General features: G+C 40.8%; 1 protein-coding gene across 2 annotated transcripts in view; it reads left to right on the top strand.

The window, feature by feature from the left end:
- Positions 1 to 18774, top strand: part of PLEKHH1 (pleckstrin homology, MyTH4 and FERM domain containing H1) — a 53128-nt gene that overhangs the window by 18144 nt on the left and 16210 nt on the right. For both annotated transcript variants that reach the window (XM_069784178.1, XM_069784179.1), the window contains exons 6-20: positions 890 to 971; positions 3734 to 4743; positions 7130 to 7208; positions 7834 to 7922; positions 8468 to 8618; positions 9558 to 9697; positions 10465 to 10575; positions 12088 to 12174; positions 13172 to 13333; positions 14291 to 14371; positions 15381 to 15560; positions 15691 to 15799; positions 16736 to 16848; positions 17533 to 17709; positions 18535 to 18632. In XM_069784178.1, coding sequence (XP_069640279.1) covers positions 890 to 971; positions 3734 to 4743; positions 7130 to 7208; positions 7834 to 7922; positions 8468 to 8618; positions 9558 to 9697; positions 10465 to 10575; positions 12088 to 12174; positions 13172 to 13333; positions 14291 to 14371; positions 15381 to 15560; positions 15691 to 15799; positions 16736 to 16848; positions 17533 to 17709; positions 18535 to 18632 — 2669 coding nt within the window. The remainder of the gene's footprint in view (positions 1 to 889; positions 972 to 3733; positions 4744 to 7129; positions 7209 to 7833; positions 7923 to 8467; positions 8619 to 9557; positions 9698 to 10464; positions 10576 to 12087; positions 12175 to 13171; positions 13334 to 14290; positions 14372 to 15380; positions 15561 to 15690; positions 15800 to 16735; positions 16849 to 17532; positions 17710 to 18534; positions 18633 to 18774) is intronic.

Here is an 18774-nt window from a genome sequence, read left to right as displayed (position 1 = left end):
TGCCTAGATAATTCACAGAGCTGCTGTGCTTCTCTTTCATTTTCCTATATGAGATAACTTAAGGTGCATCTACATTGCTGACTGGTGCAGTACAAAGGAGGAAGCACAGGGGTTGAGTTCCTGTGACCTGCTGTGAATCCAGGACCATACGGTTCACACTGTATCTTCACTGGTAATGAAGTTCGTGCCAGATGCTGATTCTAGGTACATACCATGCACAAGTGAACCGCTCACAACTGAAGGACTTTGCATCTGTGTTGCAAATGGGTTGCTCTAGACAGCACCCTGGGTGCAATTTCAACTTTGATTCTATCAAGAGGCAAGCCTCTTTGGATGCACCACTGCTGTGTTTAAGAATGTATCTTGAGACACTTCAAGCAAAGGTGTAAGGCAAATTTGCAAAGCATCACTTGTGCACTAATTGCAAATGTAAATGCACCCTTAATGGTTTGGTTTGGTTTTTTGGTTTGTTTGTTTTTTTTTTCATTCCTTTGGTTATGTGGATCCAGGGGATCTCCTTTTACCACATACAGGGTAAGAGGGAAAAATGCTCCTGGGTGATAGTTTTTTGATTGTCTCTTATGTGACAGTTCTTTCTGGAACAGGAGTAAATGATAAACAATAGCAGGGAAGGAAATTAAAAGACCTGTTTGAGAAGTTCAAATAGTATATACAGAGGCTATTTGAGAAAGCACAGCAAAGCGTTTAAGTGGGTTGTCCAGTGGAGCTGCTGAGTAGAAGGATTTCAAGATGACTGGTATACTCATCCATCCTTTTTTCCTTTTCGTGTTAAGACACTTGAATGTAATAAAGAAGAAGACATGTTCTGTATCGTGGAACACACACAGTTTTGCATTATTTTTCAGTTTTTATTATTGTTGTTTCATAGCTTGAGCTAGAAAATTACCACCTGAAAAACTGTAATCAGAGGCTGACGGAGCAAATTGAAGCCCTTCAGGATACATTGCAAGGTAAATGTGTTCACCTGGCACTGTAGCCTAGTAACCACCACAAGAGTGGAAGTCAGCATTCCTGGGTTGTTTTCTTAACTTTGTCAGAAATTAGCACTTGTGACAGTGAGCAAGCAGTAAAATTGCTCTGTTCCTGAATGGCCCATTTTTAAGATGGGAATAACATTGCTTACCTGCCTTAAAAACTCTTAATTGGTTTCCCACCTGTGATTGAACACAGACCCCTTTTTTCAGAATCTGCTTTTGCCATTAAAATAAGCCACTGAGCTCCTGAATTAGAAGCACTCATTGGAATACATAGCAAAACTCTCCATTCACTTCAGTGGTGCAGGGTAGAATTCCCTGAGGTATTTCACTTTACTTCCATGTGTGAATTATTCTCATCCCCACAGAACCTCTGCTGGCATGTGAGCTGAGTAACTGAGGACTGAATGGGTGGGCCAAGGCAGCAGCTGTCTGGTCTGCCTTTAGAAGCTGGGTTCCTCTGTGCTATCAGGTTGGGTTGGAGAAAGCTGCTTACGGTGCTTGTGCTTTTGTGGTTCTTGTTTGATGGATAGATGGAGAACTTTGGTCTCCAGGGCTTGAAATCAGCACCTTTCATCGCAACACATTTTGAAGAGGAAATTCACTCTTAGCCATTTTCATCCTGTTTTTTTTAATGAGCTTGGTTTGGTCACAGTAGGATGACCTAGTTTCCAGAACTTCACTGGGCATGCAGGTAGGGGGCATTTCTTTCCTTCAGAAGTCTTTCTGGTATTCCTATCACTCTGCAGCAAGGGAATAGGGCAAAATTCCTTCTAAATCCCACCACGTTTCTGGCTAAATGCTTTATGACTGGGTTTTTCTCATCCGCTCTGGCTGTTTACAAAAAGAGAATGGCTGGTAAGCTGCGTTAATAATCTGGTATTAAGTGTTCCCTGGATCCCAACTCTCTGGGCAGTAAACAGCTATGCCCTCTCCTCTTATCCTCCACTAGTCTCACTGTGCCAGCCTGAATTCAAAGGCCTCTGCAGAGAGACAAATCTCTTCTTGCTTGCCATGCTAATAATAACAGCCTCCTCTGCTTCATCTCCGGTCACATCTAGGAAGCTGCAAAAATATCAATAATATTTGAAATGAATGGCCTCTTTTCAGTCTACACTAATGATTTACCTCAGGAGCAGAGCAAAATGTGTGCCAGGATTTGTGTGTGCTAGCATTATGTGTTAGGAATAACTTTGTTAGCATTCAGTTCCTTGTGACTCAAGTGCCAAGGTCAGGCTCTCATGGTTGTCTTTTTCTCAGCTGTGTTTCCAAGAGTGGGTTTCATCCTCTCCACAATCAACAGTGATTTATTCTGCTGTTTGTCCTTCCCTCTGTTACTTTGTGTCTTCAGTTTGTTTCTACTTCCTTGTAAATCGCATTAATAGTTAAGCAATGCCTGTAGAGTTTGATGTTCAAGCAGCATTTTCAGCAATAGGTGTGCAGTCACACTCACCCATATTTGTGCAATTTCCAAAGCATCTTATGACTTGGTTCTTTTCAGTCAGGGAAGATATAAATGCCAAGGTCAATCAAAATCATAAAGTGAAGTAATGTCCTCTGCTGCTCCAAGTTTTCTCCACGCTTTCTCATACCCTAAAGCTGCTATTCAGCAGAACCTGTAGAACTGAGATAGTCTTTAAATCTAGTAATTATGGAAAGGAAGAAAGTAGAATAATTATAAAGTGTAGGTACTAAATAGACAAAGGACAATGGAGGCAATCTAGGATCTCTCTTTTATGTCATCTTCTAGTATAGCAGCTGAAGGGGCAGAGAAAAAATAAAGGAAGTTTTAACAGCAAAAACAAGTAAGTAACTTATAAAACTTGCTGACAAAAAGCACTGCTTGGTCATGTAGCACAAAAGGATAGCAAAAAGCTCTAGGGAAATTCTTGAAAAGAGAGTAACCTCACTAATTAGTGTGATGGTTAAGAAGGTCTCCATACATATGCTGGAAGCCTCATCTAGCCCCTAGGAATGGGAGGAACTATACCACCTTATTTGATAGTTTAGATCACTGTAGGCCCATTGAAGTCAGAAGTCATGCTACGTGGTGTTCTGGGCACTTAGATGGTTTTTGTCAAAGTATTGTGTGGATAGGTGCACTTCCTTCTCATGGCTGTTTTAAGAGAAGAGACATAATTGCGGATAGGTAGGAGTAAAAAGTGCTATCTTGTGAGTTAGGCTGAAAGCTTGCCTAGACCAGTATCCTGTCTGCTGGTTGGCTGTGGATGTTTCAGGAAAGAGTGTAGAAAATATTGCAAGTAGAGCTGTCCTTCTCTCTGTGTATCCTTCCAGCTTCTGCTTTCAGTGTTTTGGGAATTTCCTAGGCCAGAACTTCTGTCTAAACTGTTATTTGTACCACTGATAAATTACTTTTTCTGGTCTATCTTTTGGACACTGCATCATTCTATTTCCTTTTTTGTCTGAAAAAAAACCCCAAACCATTCCTTCTGCAAATTCCAAACACTGCCTGATAATTTCATTAGGCACCCCTTAATTCCACTTCTGTAAGAAACAGCAATTATTCATTTCCTATTTATTTTTTCTGTACTATTCGCAATTATAAATATATAGCGCTTCTGTTACAGCTGTGCCCAGCCATCTCCTTTCCATTCTATATAGTCCTAACCAGGCCAGGGTGCTATTGAAATACAACTGACATGAACAACTTATACTAGCAGGTAACATTTTAGATAGTAAAGCATTTGAATGCTCTAACCATATGTTCTCCATTGTAGATATGACCACCATTCCTCCCTTTGAATCTCTTTGGAGCTGTAATTCTCTGAAGGCCAGAGCACCACAGGCCTCTTTTGCTGAGAAGATAGACCAGAAATCTGTGCTCCTTGCACCTGGTTTCAGACAGCTGTGCCAAACAGGACCTACCAAATGTGTCCTCTCTGCAGCAAACATAGTCCTTGCCAATGACACCTTTTCTGAGGATGGAGAGGATAAATCTCTGCTTTCCCAGAGCACGCTGAAGCTCATGTCTGACCCATCAAGCTGGAATCTCTCCACAGAGAAAGATGTATTCCCAGCCGTAAGTTCTGAGCACAGGTTAGGGTGCTCTGATGCCACATCACTGGACCCTCCAGCTGAGGCCACAAGAATCCTTGAGGCTTTGACTTTCCAGTCGTCTTTGGAAGGAAACCATAGCACTGTGAGCACCTTGCAACAAGTGGCTTTGGACGGCACTCGCTTCTCTGATGATCTGAGTGCCAGGTTCCACTCCCACCGGCTGGACTCCTCTTCCTCAGCAGAACTAATGAGCATGCTTGAGGGCCATCCCCAGACTGCTGAGCCACCCCTGGTTGTGTCAACATCAGCTGTTACAGCACATTCCTTCTGTCCAGGGAGGGAATGCGGCCTTGGCAGTAGTATGACCTTTCCAAAAATACGAACTCCCAATATGCCAAGAGACAGTATCCAACTAGCCAAGAGACATTACAGCCAACCACAGCCAGGGGCTAATTCTTTCGATCGTGTAGTGACCTTAGAGGCTAGCACCTTCCAGCCCATAACAGACTCTCCAATCTGCCACGGGCAAGTGAAGGAGACAGACATTGATGATGATGGGGTACTGGAGACGATGGAGACAGAACGTGGCCCGGTGAGGGAAGAAGCTGGAGCATGTGAGGAACGCAACCACTTATCTGCAGGGCAAAGAGAAGCTGTGAGTTCTGAAGCTGGTGTACTCGACCCAGGAGGTAAACCTCCCACACCACCACTGCACAGATTCCCATCGTGGGTAAGAAATGCAAGGACAACAGTCTGAGGAGTGCTGCTTATCTCTGACTAGTGCCCAGTAGTTAGGCTACAACAGCTCTTGGTCTCAAGCAATTGTTTCCTGTGGACATCGGTCACATTTCTGAAGCACCTAGTCCGACAGTTCCAGATCATGGGGCATGCTGGTTCCACTCAGCATTTTTTTCTTCTTTTCTCTTTATAAGAAAAAAACCTCATGGAAGTAAATAGTGCTCAAGAAACATAGGAATAAAAATGAAAGTCAGGAGGTGCTGCATTGTGGTTTATCCTTACGGGTCATCAAAAGTTAATCCTTAGTTCTGTTTTCATGTGATTAAGATAGAACAGTGAGTCAGAAATGCAAGTGAATGGACCAGACCAAATAGTTTCAGCGTCAGAAAAAGCTGTGAATACTAGAATAGATACATGGATTAGATCTCAGCATTCCTATCTCATGGTATACTTCTGCTCCCAGGAAAATTTTGTGAAAACCATCGGTAAAGTGAATATACGTGTCCAATTGCTTACTTCACATGAGAGAGAAGTTTGTTATTATTACTTTCAGTTACTTCATAGTTCAGATGGTTAGATTGTTTGTTAATGTTGCAATCTAACTTAAACTTGGTGAAAATCAATGTAGTATCAAAAGAGATCATTTCATTATTTTCAGTTTGCTTTTTTAAAGGCATAGGCAGACAAGTGGTTTATTGAAGGTGCAAAGTCAAGCGCTCATCTGTTAATGCTCATGTTTTATAATTTTCTTTCTATGAAAACTGCACGTTATTTGTGATCTTTGGCTGTGTCCTTTATGATACCAGTTTAAACCCTAGTATAATCACAGCTGTTTTTCCAAAGAAATGTCTTTTCAGTCCATAATATGGAACTGTGCTGCGGATGAAGCTGGGTAGTGTAGGAAAAGAAACTGCAGTTTTTAAGGTGTCTGCTTTATTTGCTGCAGAAGTCAGAAAAGTATAATGAGCAGTGTACTCACTTGGAAGAAGGGAAGTATGTCTCAGAGATTGGCTACAATTCCTTTCTCTGATCTAGAGTTCCCATGTAAGATTCTTCTAGTCCCTTAAGCTAAATTTTTCACAGGTGATCATCAGCTCCACATGTACCTTCTGAATGTCTAACTTGACTTTAGCAAGTAAATTTGATTGGTGAAGTGCTGAGCATTTCTCTTATGCAACTGTATTCAATTGTTTTCATTACAAACGATGTTACATGATGCTAAATTCTCAAGAAGTCAGGTCTTAGACATCTTGAAATGGGTACTCCAGAGACATTGGATACTTCAAAGAACCTATGTCTGAGTTCCTCTTCTGGAAAACAGTGATAGCACACATCAGTGTCCCTCCCAGGGTTTTTGTAAAATTTTTGTAAATTTTTTTATTAATGTTTATGAAGCATTGCAGTATTATAGTTGGGAACACCACATGAAAAATTCATTATTTTGTTTTCAGACCAGAGTCAAGTAAGTGTATCCAAGTAGGGCAAATTTGAGCATATCAAGCATTAAAGCATGAATAGAATATTAAACAGCAGCTTAATCAGTGAGGGATGTCCATTATATGCCCTGAATAGGAAGTGTTGGGGAAAAAAAAATGCACATATTTCATTAGAGACTAAATCACAATGCATATATGTACAGAAAATATTAATTCTGTCATTTCTTTTTTTGGTGTGCTTGACTGTCCAGTCTTAGGCACTTTCATGTATATGTATTATGTGTATTATCTGATAGTGATTGGTTGTATGCTTTAAGGAGCAGCAAGAGGATTCCTAGCTTTGATTTTTATCCATTTTAGACTGGTTGATGTCTTAGTCATAACATTGCATTTAGTTACAGGTTTGGGTTCCCCCCTTGAAATTTTTATCAATTTGTGAAGCACTTGGAGATCCTTTGAACTGAAAGCTCCATATGTTGTTATAACTGAGACATAGGCTTACTGAGATCATTCCAGGCATTTCTTTCATTCCCTTATCAGAGAATGGGAATCCTTTGCAGGTGGTGCCTCAATAAATTGTCCTGTTTTAGGCCTGTACTTGATTCATTTGAATGCATTGTTAATAAAGTGGAAAACCCAGCTTTTTCCAAGCTGTGATATAGTAATTTATTGGTAACTGCAAGCAGGTGTTCCAGTCTGTGGATATTATCTTTGTAGCATTTATAAACCAAATCTGCTGTGATTCAGGGAATCACACTCAGATGGACATTTCCGCTAATGGTTGTTCGTGTAACATCTGGTGGAACAGAGCAATCTTTCTTAGAGGGCCCCTCCTTCCTGCCCAAAGCTGTGATTGTGATGTGATTCTGTGACATGAGCATTTCTTTTTGCAGGAATCGTGGTTTTGTTTGACCATTGCTGTTCATGGTATTATTGTTCCAGGAGAGTCGAATCTATGCTGTGGCCAAGTCTGGTATGAGGTTGTCTGAAGTGGCTATGGTGAATGATACTTCCAGCTGCTGTAAGTTCTAGATAAGATTCATGCTTGGAGGGAGTTTACAGTGACAGTGTGGGACCTGAGCTTCTGGCTGTTCACATTTCTTCATTTCCTTGGTTGTTTCCAAAGTAAATTTGATTTTGCAGATAGCCACGATAAAGGAAGGAAGGGAGGATACCTCTGATTTCAGGGGTAGTTGGTGCTGGGCTGTTTGAGCCCCTACATTTAGTGACATCTTTGGGGACTCCATTATCTCCTTCATCACTTTCACTGACACTCTTCTGCCTCTGCATGTCTATGGCCTGCTTTTAGTCTTGTGATTCACCATTACCTTCCTCTGTTATGGCTTTTACCTGTTTGGACATGGTGCACCAGATGGCTGTTGTACCATGGGGAGCACAGGGTGGGTAAGATGTCTTACAGGCTAAATGGAGGGAGCGTTGCAGCTGTCTCTGGGAGTTATATGTAATTAATAACATATCCCCTGGCCTTTCTGAGGCCAAACTGTCCAGGATGGTAGTCCTCCATTATTTGATGTTCCAAGAAGCTACCTAAGTTCTTACACGTATATGTGTACCTCTCCATTAAAACCTTCTCCTTTTCACCAGTTTGTATTATTTGCTCTCTTGCTCTCTCTGAATTTTCCCAGTTTCCAATTTCTCGTGTTCAACTTCTGGGCCATTTACCTGTCTCATCTACAGAAATGTCACAGTGCCAGTCTACACTACGCTGAAGGGGGTAAGGAGTTACCTCACTTTTCCTGTTATGAAAAGCATGGTCCAGGGCTGCTAGTAATTTGAGAGAGGAGGGGATGAAGCTGTGCAGTGAAGGAAAGAAAATTTGAGAATGCCAGGAAGTACTGGACGCCAAAAGAATGCAGGAGTAGCAGATAATAAATGTATTTAGAAATACAGAACATTGAAGCAAGTTTTGGTCCAGGAAGCTGCAGTGTGCACTATGAGGCTGTAGAAACCTAAGGGTGATAGTGGGTGTAGCCTAGAGAATGAAATGGAAGAGGGCTTTTCAGAGCTTATGGAGAAGCACAGGGCTTGTGGAACAGTAGGAGGTTGTAACCAGAGGAGACCCAAACAGATCAGACTAGAGAGTCCAGCTTGGAAGGTCTTGGACTAGAAAGGGAGGAAGTGAGTAGCCCTGGGCACAGTAGTGGGCAAGGCAGTGTGAAAATGAAGGGCCTGCATTGATTGCTCTGTCTCCTTACTAAGCAGGGACTGTCCTGGGGAAACTCTTCCCTCACATGCTGACCATACAGGTCTGTTTTCCAGAAAGCCACACAGATCAGCAACGTGCCTTTCTTAGATGAGTCTTCAGGCTCTGATGATGACTGTGGCTCCCATGCCAGCTTTAGGACTTCTACTGCTGGATCTGAGAACAGGAAAGCTAGCATGCCAGGCAGCCCTCGTGCAGTGAAGAGAGGTAAGGTGGGAGTATTACTACTGGGAAGCATGAACTCTGTCCTCACTGGTGGGGCAAGATGTCCTGAACAGCATCATCAGTGACAGGCAAATACTCAGCCTTGGTGATGCTAATAAGGAGTTCTTCCAGAATGTGTGCAGACACCAACAGCTACTCAACAGAAACCTGTCCTTTTAGATGGCTTTCTACTGCTGGTAGATTTCCATCCAGGCAATTGCTAAGCTAAGATTGTGGGAAGGATTGATCTCCCAAATTCATCTCGTATCCAGTGAAGCCATCCATACCTTTTCTGTGACTTCTGCTTGTAAGCAAGCTAGTACTGACACATTAAAGAAAATGTTTTTTGTCTCTGTCACTGGCTGATAATTTCTTGACCAGTAAGCAAACCTTTCCTATCTTTAAGAGGCATCAGGTAATTTGGGTCCTGGCTAGGACAATTTTTCTTGACTGCTAGGAAGGTTAAACTGGATCCTTGAGTGGAATGCATTGACTGATTGTGCAGTGCCATGGACCAGTAGTGGAAGATTCACAGAAAGTAAAACCCGATTGCTGGTTAGGGAGCCTTTTCTTTACTTTGAATGAGAGGAGCTTGAGGCTTTATAATGGATGTTTCCAAGCTGAAAACAGCATGTCTGTGCCTTAGATAACAAGTCTGATTTATTTTTTTTAAATATTATTTTAATCCCTGTTTATTCAGCAACAAATTTATTTCACTGTCGGTATCCAAAATTCACTCTCACTACTTGTCTTCCTAGGGAAAAAAAAAAAAGGTCTTAGAAGTTTGGTTAGTGGAGTTTTAGTTTCCAAAGTCTGATCTGATTTGTTCTTCTTGAACAAAAAAGCCTTAATAGTGAACTCTGAAACTCTTTCAGAGTGTGCAATATTCAGTGCATGCTTCTGTCTAGCCATGATTCTCATTCTTTCCTTTATTTTGAACAGGTGTATCTATGTCCTCACTGAGCTCTGAGAGTGACTATGCCATCCCTCCTGATGCCTACTCCTTGGATGGTGACTATTCAGAACCAGAACATAAGCTACAGCGAACATCTTCTTATTCCACTGATGGTGGAATCTGCACTGTAAGTCTTGCTGCCTCATGGTTGTGAAGGGATGCAAACAGAGCCTTGGCCTTGAAAGTGAAAAAGCGTAACTACAATATATTGAGTTATCTTCTGCAAAGAGATGCTCTAACAGACTGGGCTGTTGGTCCAGCTGGTTTGTATCAAAAGAGACTATCTGATGCTTTAGAAGGTGGTGCAATTTCTGTTTTGTGGTTAGATAAGTATAAGCACCAAGGGCTATGTTCATTCCTGATGGCCTGTACTGGTTTTCTGTACTTGTATTCTACTTTAATGATGGCCTTACGCTTTTGTGACAAAAAACTTTGGAAATTCAGAGGAAGGAAGGAGAAAGGATAGAACATTTTGGCCTAGGGAAAAACGCTTAAACATGGGCAGCATTAAATTCAGTACTCTTGAAAGCAAGAGATAAGTACAGGATAAGGAACAGGAGTCAAATCATGGCTTAGAGCCAGCCTTCACTTTTATTTGGAAAATCACTGCTATGGTAGGAAGACAAGTTTTCAGTGCATCAAACAATCAGTGAAATGATCTTCAGATGCATTCTTTACTAAAACAATGCAATGTGGTATTTGCAGCTACACAGATAGTCTAGGACTCTCTCCAAGTTGAGCAGAGACCTTGGATGGCTGCTACTCACATCAGGCAGAGTAAAGCAGAAAATGATGGAGATGCAGCAAATATCTGAGCTTGATTTCAGTACTCTTTCATTTGTATTTTGAGAGGTGCAAGATAACCTCTTCTCCCCTTTGCTTTTTGCCCTCTAGGAACCCATGGAGAAATCAGGTTACTTGCTGAAAATGGGCAGCCAGGTGAAGATGTGGAAGAGACGATGGTTTGTTCTAAGAAACAGACAAATCATGTACTACAAGTCTCCGGTGAGTCACTGGGATACATTTACTCCTGTGTGGAGGCACAGGGGAAGGCTGTCTGCAGAACCAGTTCCAGGCTGATATCACAAGCAGAGTGGGCAGCCACGGGCAAGCTTCCCCCAAAATGTCCTGCCAAAGAGCTTTATGCCTGACCCACAGGTTCAACCGTGGGTCTCTGCTTAGGCAGGGAAACTCCTTGTGGTAGCAGTTTCCAGGAGATGAAAGGTTATTCACAAGGACAGAAGCTTGATGCCTACTGGTTAACTTCATACACATGATGAAAAGTAGAAGGCATACCATGGCCCAGCTTTGGTCATGTTTAAGATGAAAATAAAGGAAAAATAAATTACAATACCAGGAGGGCACAGATACATACTCATCAGTCAGTATATGGGGCTCTGAGCAAAACTATGATTTTCAGGGGAAAGAAAGCTGGATTCTTTCATTTTGCACCCTCCTACATGGATGTGGAAGTATTAGAAAACTAGGGTAAAATTGAAAATAAGCTTTCATGAAAAATCCTGTCTTACAATGACCAATGAAACAATATTGAGAGCGCATGTTTGTGCATTCAAAGCTTTCCAAATATTTTTTTATAACTCACAACTGTTTCAAATGAAGTTACGCTATTTCAAAAATTCTAGTGGTATGCACTCAAAATTTGTATATGCAATAAAATACATTTATTGTTGGCCTTGGTTATTCTGCTGTACTTAGCTACATTACAGAGAATTATATTTAGGGATATTCACCTTCCATATTTTTTTCTTCTGGACACAGCAATTTCCTCCATACCTGCATAATTACATAGTATTTCTGTGTATATACACATCTTTGCTTACAAGTCAGGAATATTGAGAAGATTTATTTTCAATTTTTTTGTTTTTTCAGTTGTCATATTCTGACAAGACAAAAGTATACCTTAGGGCACAATGCATCTTTTTTTCTGATACTAGGTTTATCCGTCAGAATTCACAAGCAAATTATACATATATATTATATACATACATATAAAAAATAATTTCATAAATATGCAGAATTTAGACTGTTGGTTGGAAGGGACTTCTGGAAGACCCTAGTCCAACTGATACATTGAAGACGGACTGTCACCAGACACTCATGGCTTTGTCTAGCTGAATCTTGAAAAATTCCAAAGGTGGAAATTCAGCCACTATCTGGGTAGCTGTTTGGTGTTGTATTGCCTTCCCAGTGAGAAAGGTTTGGTTGTTTGGGTTTTTTGGTGTTTTTTTTCCCTAATGTCCAATCTGAACTTTGTAAGACCGTACTTGTTGCCATTACCCTTGTTATATTGTCTGCCACTACTGAGGAGACTTTTGCTTCATCATTGCAATGGGATCACGCTGTCTCACGTTCAGCCTGGCAACCGTCAGCTGTCCTTTCCAGCTCATGAATGCAGACTCCAACCTGCACATGCATATTATGCTGTATTTAAGTACTCCAAGACCCATCTGAGTTTCTTTTTCCTACTGAAAAAGTTGCTTGCTTTTCTTTCCTCAGAGTGACGTTATCCGCAAACCACAAGGGCAGATGGAACTGAATTCTTCATGCCAAATTGTCAGGGGTGAAGGGTCCCAAACATTCCAGGTAAGTGTTGCTTTTTCATCCTGCAGATAACCACACACTCAGTGGCTGGGTGAGAGAGCACTTACCTCAGGCTGAGTGGTACTGTATGTCTCAAATGATGTGAGCTAACTTTATCTGTCCCCTGTGTTTCCTGGCACAATCCAGGCAGTTAGTTTAATAAATAATGGGGAAAGACCTAAACTGTAACCCAAATACAGCTTTTTGAGATTGAAAGTGATTCTCCTTTATTTTTGTTTTGTTTTACACCATAGCACTTTCCTTTTTTGCAGTTAGGACTGAGAGCTTGAAATTTGTGGGGAAAATTGATTCTTACAACAATTAAAACCTGATAGTACCTAGGATCTCTTCTTTCTGAAACACTCTTCTCGCAAGATCTCTGTCCTGACTTTACACATCTGGAGGGTCTGAAGAAACATCTGAAGTGTTGGATTCCTATTAGAATTCAACTTCTGAAATATTAGAAATTAGCCCATCACAGGGTTCAGTTTTAAGTCATTATTGTTAGAGGACTTGATTATTAAGGTGGCATTAAAGTTTCTCTCATACTCTGAAAGGCACGTGGCCTGACCTGTTAGCTACCTTCTGCCCTTACGGAACTGAAGAACTGAAGTTGCTAAGGCTTAATACTATTAAATTCATAGCATCTTTCCTCTCACAGTCACAAGCTATTGAAGGCAGAATGCCAAGGAAAAAAAAATCATTTATGTAGTAACCTTTAAAAAGAAAAATCAGCAGCAGCACTGAGAAACAAGAAACGATGTGAGAGGACACAAAGCCACAATACCTAACAGAAACAGCAGAGAGCTCATGAGAATTTGATTCATCTGAGTTTCAGTTCTTTCACTTGGGCTTTGAGGGTTCGCGCCTTTTTTCTTACCCCCAAAAAATCCCTCCTGAACCACCCCCAAAAAATCTGTATGGGATAATGAAACTCAGCAGCTGAAGAAAAGATTTGTAGGTGTGCAGATTTATACTTCTGCACTCCTTTTCCTTCCAGCTCGTGACAGAAAAGAGAACCTACTTCCTGACAGCAGACTCTCCCAACATCCTGGAGGAATGGATTCATGTCCTACAGAGTATCCTGAGAGTGCAAGTGACTGGTCCTGTTGGTGTTCCTCACAGTGATGCTAAACCTACTGTGAAAGGTTGGCTCACCAAGGTAGAATACTATTTCTTTATTCAGTTTAGCTTAGTATTGACTGTGTACCAGCTTCTTGGTTTGCACAGTAAATGTCAGCAAGAAATTAGTATTTTAGTACTGCCTAGAAGAGTGGGGAAAGAAAGAAGAGTAGCAGTAGATCTCTGTATTTGAGAGGAACATTTGTATAAATGATAAGGAATGGGACAAACAGGCCTACTGAGAGATACTGACTTTGTCAAATAGTAAGTTATAACAACTGTCTAGCTTATGTATGCTTTTCTTCAACGGAATTCACAGCATGTCATAGTAAAAGAAAAAACAATAGGAAATGCTGTTAAATGTCACATTTAATTGATCTTAACTTGGTGATATAGGAGAATTTCACAGAAATGGCTTGTATGGTTCTAGGTTAGCATTTATTTCCATCATAACAGACTGCAGGTGCATTAGTGCAATGTACAATGGCTGAAAATTCTTATGCTTTATGCCATTTCCATAGATCAGTTTTGCATAGCAAGTTACTATGAATTTTTTAATAGAATTCTGGTCAGCATCTACAGATGGCTAAAGACAACCTGCATCCAAAGCTTGTTTATCTGCAATAGGAAACAGCTCCCTAGACTACATGTTGACCGGTCTTTTCCTGCTGAGATTAAATGATTTGTTTTTATAATCTTAAAAACTTTATTCTTAATATTGTATTTCAGGATAAAGAAATGATGGCTTGTTATGAATGAGTAAAATACTTAACAAAACCTTAGACCCGTTTCCATAAGCACCAGTGTCCCATCTACTTAGGTGGGATGTACTTTTCTGCTTTTGGAAGTGGTGCTCTGTATGTTTTGAGAGGAGCTCCAGTTAGCATAGAACTGCAAGATTTTAAGGGAGAGTTGAATTGAAAGTTGAAATCCTAGAAAATCGTTCCAGCAAGAAAACACTGTTGATGTTAAAAACATGTATTTGCCCTCCTTACAGGTAAAGCATGGTCACTCTAAGCTGGTCTGGTGTGCACTGATTGGAAGAACTTTCTACTACTATCGAAATCATGAAGATAAGGTAATTCCTTTTCCCCTTTTGTTTCTGAACCCTCCCTTCCCATTTCTCATGAAGCTTTCTTTTCTTTTACTGCTTCTGTGTCTCATGCTTCAAGCTCTTCCTTGGTTATACTTCTCCTCTTCTAACAGCATCTGCTCCGCAAAAAGAAATCAGTATTTTCTCTGGGGTTTTTTTTTGTTTTTTTTTTTAAAAGCTAAAATGACAAAAGACTCAGAAGGCAAGTGACTCTCTTTCTCAGTTCACTGTATATCTTGTTTCTCGCTTTCTCCATTTGGTCCTGTGAAGCCTTTAGAGCAGACTTTTATACAGCAGCTGATATATTCTGCATACTGTCACAAAAATAAGTAGCAACAACAATATGGGAAGAGGGAGGTCATTTAATCAGTGTAACGTGTTTCCATTTCTGGAAGCTTGGCCCAATGGTCCATTACTTTGTCTTGGTGATGTTGAAACCAAGTTTCAGAATATGAAGTAATCTTGTGACTCATACTTGGGATTGACCTCCAGAGTTAGCACAGCAGATATCCTCTGTTTGTCTGAATCTACCTATTTATGTAATTTTAAAAGTACTTATTTTCCAGTAGCAAGTAGAAAGTCTGACCAGGTTTAGAAAACAGTGTCTTAAGATACTGAGCAACTGACCATCAGAAAACACATCCTGCCTTGCAGAACCAATGACGTAAACACAACTGACAAGTGTAATGGGAAGAAAACAGTACCTTATGGGAAAGACCATCTTTTTATTTGCATATTCTCATGCTGACCTGTAGATGGTCTCCCACGAAAAATAATAAAAGTAGTAACACAGTTTGTAAGTACTTTAGTTGATGAAAGAGAAAAGATTCTATAGAAACGCAAGATTATATAATTACATTAGTTAGTGATTTATAGTTTATTCCTTACATTTTACAGAACTGCTAATGTTTTGACCTGGGTTTTCTTTCCCAGTGTTCCCTATCCATAGTCGGAGATTAGCTACACTTCTATAACTTGCTTCCCCTCCTTATAGTGTCCCCTAGGGCATCTGCCTATCCGTGAGTCCAAAGTGGAAGAAGTAGACCGTTCCTGTGACTCTGATGAAGATTATGAAGCCACTGGTGGAGGACTTCTTTCGTCCCACTGTACGCTGGTGATTCACCCACAGGACCAGAGTCCCACATACTTACTTATTCGCACCAAACAGGAGAAGGTATAAAAGGCAGTCTTTTTGGAGGACGAGTCTTTTTTGGTATCAGTGAACAAATGGGGCACACAGACTGAACCTGTTGGTAGAAAACAAGGTCTGAACTGACCCATACTGTTCTCACCCTTATGCCTAGAATACCTGGCTGTACCATCTGACCGTTGCAGCTGGTAGCAGTAATGCCAAAGTGGGCACATCATATGAACAACTCATTGGAAAACTATTGGATGCAGAGGGAGACCCTAGTAAGTAGAAACCACAAACTCTTTTCCATGGTAGCAAAGCATAAGGAAGGGTAATTTCAATTCCCAGTTTTAATCCAGCCAAAGGTGAGGGAAGCGGATTCTCAGTAGAAGAGCATACAATATAGTGTCCTTCTCCCCTAGTTCCTCATTAACATCTCCAGAGATGATACAGGTATTGTAGTGAAACTGGACAAGTCCATCACATTGTTACATCACTTATCAAAGTATCTGAAATGTCTGTAACACTAATTCAAAATAAATTAAAGAACTGGAGCTTTAATTTTTCTTGTTATTGTTGGTCCTGATTTTCCTTTCCTGGGAATCTTGACCATACAGACGTGTGCTCTCGCCTCTAAATAATCACACACACTTGCCTTCACATCTTTTCCTCTGTCTGCCTGTATAAACCCTCACACATACATCCATGCTCATCTGTTCCTCCTCATCTTTCATACTTGCTCATTCATGTATTTTTATGCACCATGTTCTCAAATGTGTATTAACATATGCATTCGTACTTAATACTCTTTTCCTGCACACTCACATATTCCTAGACCTGTATGTGAACCTTGCTTACTGTTGAATAGTGACTTGCACTAACAAAGACCCCATCGCAGGCGGCTGCCCTGGCAGAGTTTGTGTCTTTTGTTTGCACACGCAACTGAGCAGTTTCTCACCAGAATAAAGCTGATGAGAAGCTCTGACATAGCAGGATTGAGGATGGCAATACTTCTTTCTGCTGATGGCTAATGCTGCTGGTGACTCCTTGTTCATGGCAGGCTTTGCAGAAATCAGTGAAGCGGCACCAAAGATAAATGTGGCCTAGTGCAGTGCTGCTGCCTCGGAAGCTTTGCCATTTCAGTAAGGCTCCTTTTCAATATGGACAATGTTATCTTTTTTCTGACACTGTATGTTTTTGCCCATCTGCTACCTCAGATTCTCCTCTGTGGAAACATCCTATGTTGTGCTACAGTAAAGATGGGTTGCACGCATCCCTCACGACCCTGCCATCAGAGGCTCTACAGACTGAAGCTCTGAAACTTTTTAAGGTATTTAAAGGGACATTGCATGGTTTTCAGTTATTTTGCTCTTTTGTTGGGGCAACAACAGTGTTTGGTCATGTGGTTTGTCACAACATGTACTGTCACCATTGGTTGCTTTAGACAGGCCTGCTGGGTCATTTAATTACAAAAGGACAGTCGGATATTAGGTGTCATTCGCTCTCTGGAAGTTTAACTTTTCCTTGTAGGGAATCTGGATTTAGGAGCAATGTCCCTCACAGGCTTTACACTTCAAAGTTAGCTTTGTCTTCCTCTTCCTCTCTAATAGTTGGATTGAAGGAACAGAAACAATTTACTGGCAAACTCAATTGTCAGTAAGACCAATGGTGAAGCTATTGGAGTTTTGATTCTTGCACTCTACAAGTGTAAGATCAGCAGTAAGCCTGGACAGTCTTAGCAAGGTAAAGCACATGCATGGAAGGCAGGAAGCACATTTTCCCCTCGATTCTCTTGCTGGCTTGTGAGCTCCTCAGGCTGGGGGAGGTTGAGTGAATTTCACAGTTGTCACAACAAAAGAGGGATAGGAATTAAGTATTTATTCTCCTCCCTCCTCTCAAGGTTATTTAGAAGAATTCATTTATTGTCTGTAACACATCTGGAGAACCTGGCCTGGGAAGTACCAGAGAAGAGTCACTGTATTTATGGCATTGACTAACTTCCAGTCTTTTACAGTCCTGTCAGCTGTTCATCAATGTCCCTGTGGAGGCACCCTCTATTGATTACCATGTGTCACTTGCCCAGACAGCACTGCAGGTCTGCTTGACACATACTGAGCTGCAGAATGAAATTTACTGTCAGCTTGTTAAACAGACCAGCTGCAGACAACCCCAGAACCAGTCAGTCATTCAGGTCAGTTCCTCTTTTGTCACATCCCCCCTGCAAATACTTTCTATTTAATTCCATGTTTTTAATAATTAGCAATGGGACCAGTTCTCATAAAATTGTGCAAATGCTAAAGGCATGGTGGAGGAAAGAGAGTCTCGGCACTGATGTGCAAAGAAAAACATTGAGAATGTAACTGCTTGCAAAATAATTTTTAGTTTGAATTTAACCATTCACCAGTTGCAAATGGTTTATTCAGACCATATTCAGAATCAAAATTCATAGCTCATGTTGGCTAGCTATAATTGTCACATGGTATTAATTTTGTTTTCCATTTTAGTTAATCAACAGCATGCACATAATTAATATTACTACTAAGCATGACATCTGATTTTTGCACTATAATTACTGGGTGAATCAAATGAATAAGTTACAGCATGAATGTACATACTTGATTATATTCCCAGCTCAAATGAGAAAATAAAATCTGGTTGAAGACTAATGGTTCTAATTGGAAACAAAATTCCCCAGTGTATTCTTTGTTATGATTTGCAGTTACAAATAGGAAAAAGTATTAAGTCTTAATCACTCACTCAGCTCTGGCTACACTAGTCAAGATTTTCAAAAGTGACCAGTCATTTAGAACACCTTTTCTTAGACTCCACGTTGAGCTATTGAAGAGCAGTCTGTCTTCTGACCATCACTTTCCTTTGAAGGATCTTGAACTACGTGTCTAAAAATGGTCACTCCCAAAAGCACTAGTCACCATCCAACATTTTGGTTGCAGTATTCTATGAAAGACAACAGGCAGGAAGTACAGAACAAGAGTGATGTCCAGTTTTATGTTCACAGTGCTGGCAACTCCTGGCTTTGTGTGCTCCTCTATTCCTGCCTCAACATCACTTCCTCTGGTACATCAAACAGCACTTGCAGCGACATGCAGACCCAAGGTAAAGACCGCAACAGCTTTTTCTTCTGTTAAGCTGACTGCCTTTTGCATCCACTGCCGATAAAGATGGAAGCAATTTTGTAACTCGCACTTGCAAGAAGAGGTTGAGGGAGCGGACAGAAGGTTCCCAATGGTATCAAGAT

Source organism: Haliaeetus albicilla, chromosome 5 (assembly GCF_947461875.1).
Source record: "Haliaeetus albicilla chromosome 5, bHalAlb1.1, whole genome shotgun sequence".
NCBI lineage: Eukaryota > Metazoa > Chordata > Aves > Accipitriformes > Accipitridae > Haliaeetus > Haliaeetus albicilla.
This window is presented reverse-complemented; position numbering and strand designations above follow the sequence as displayed.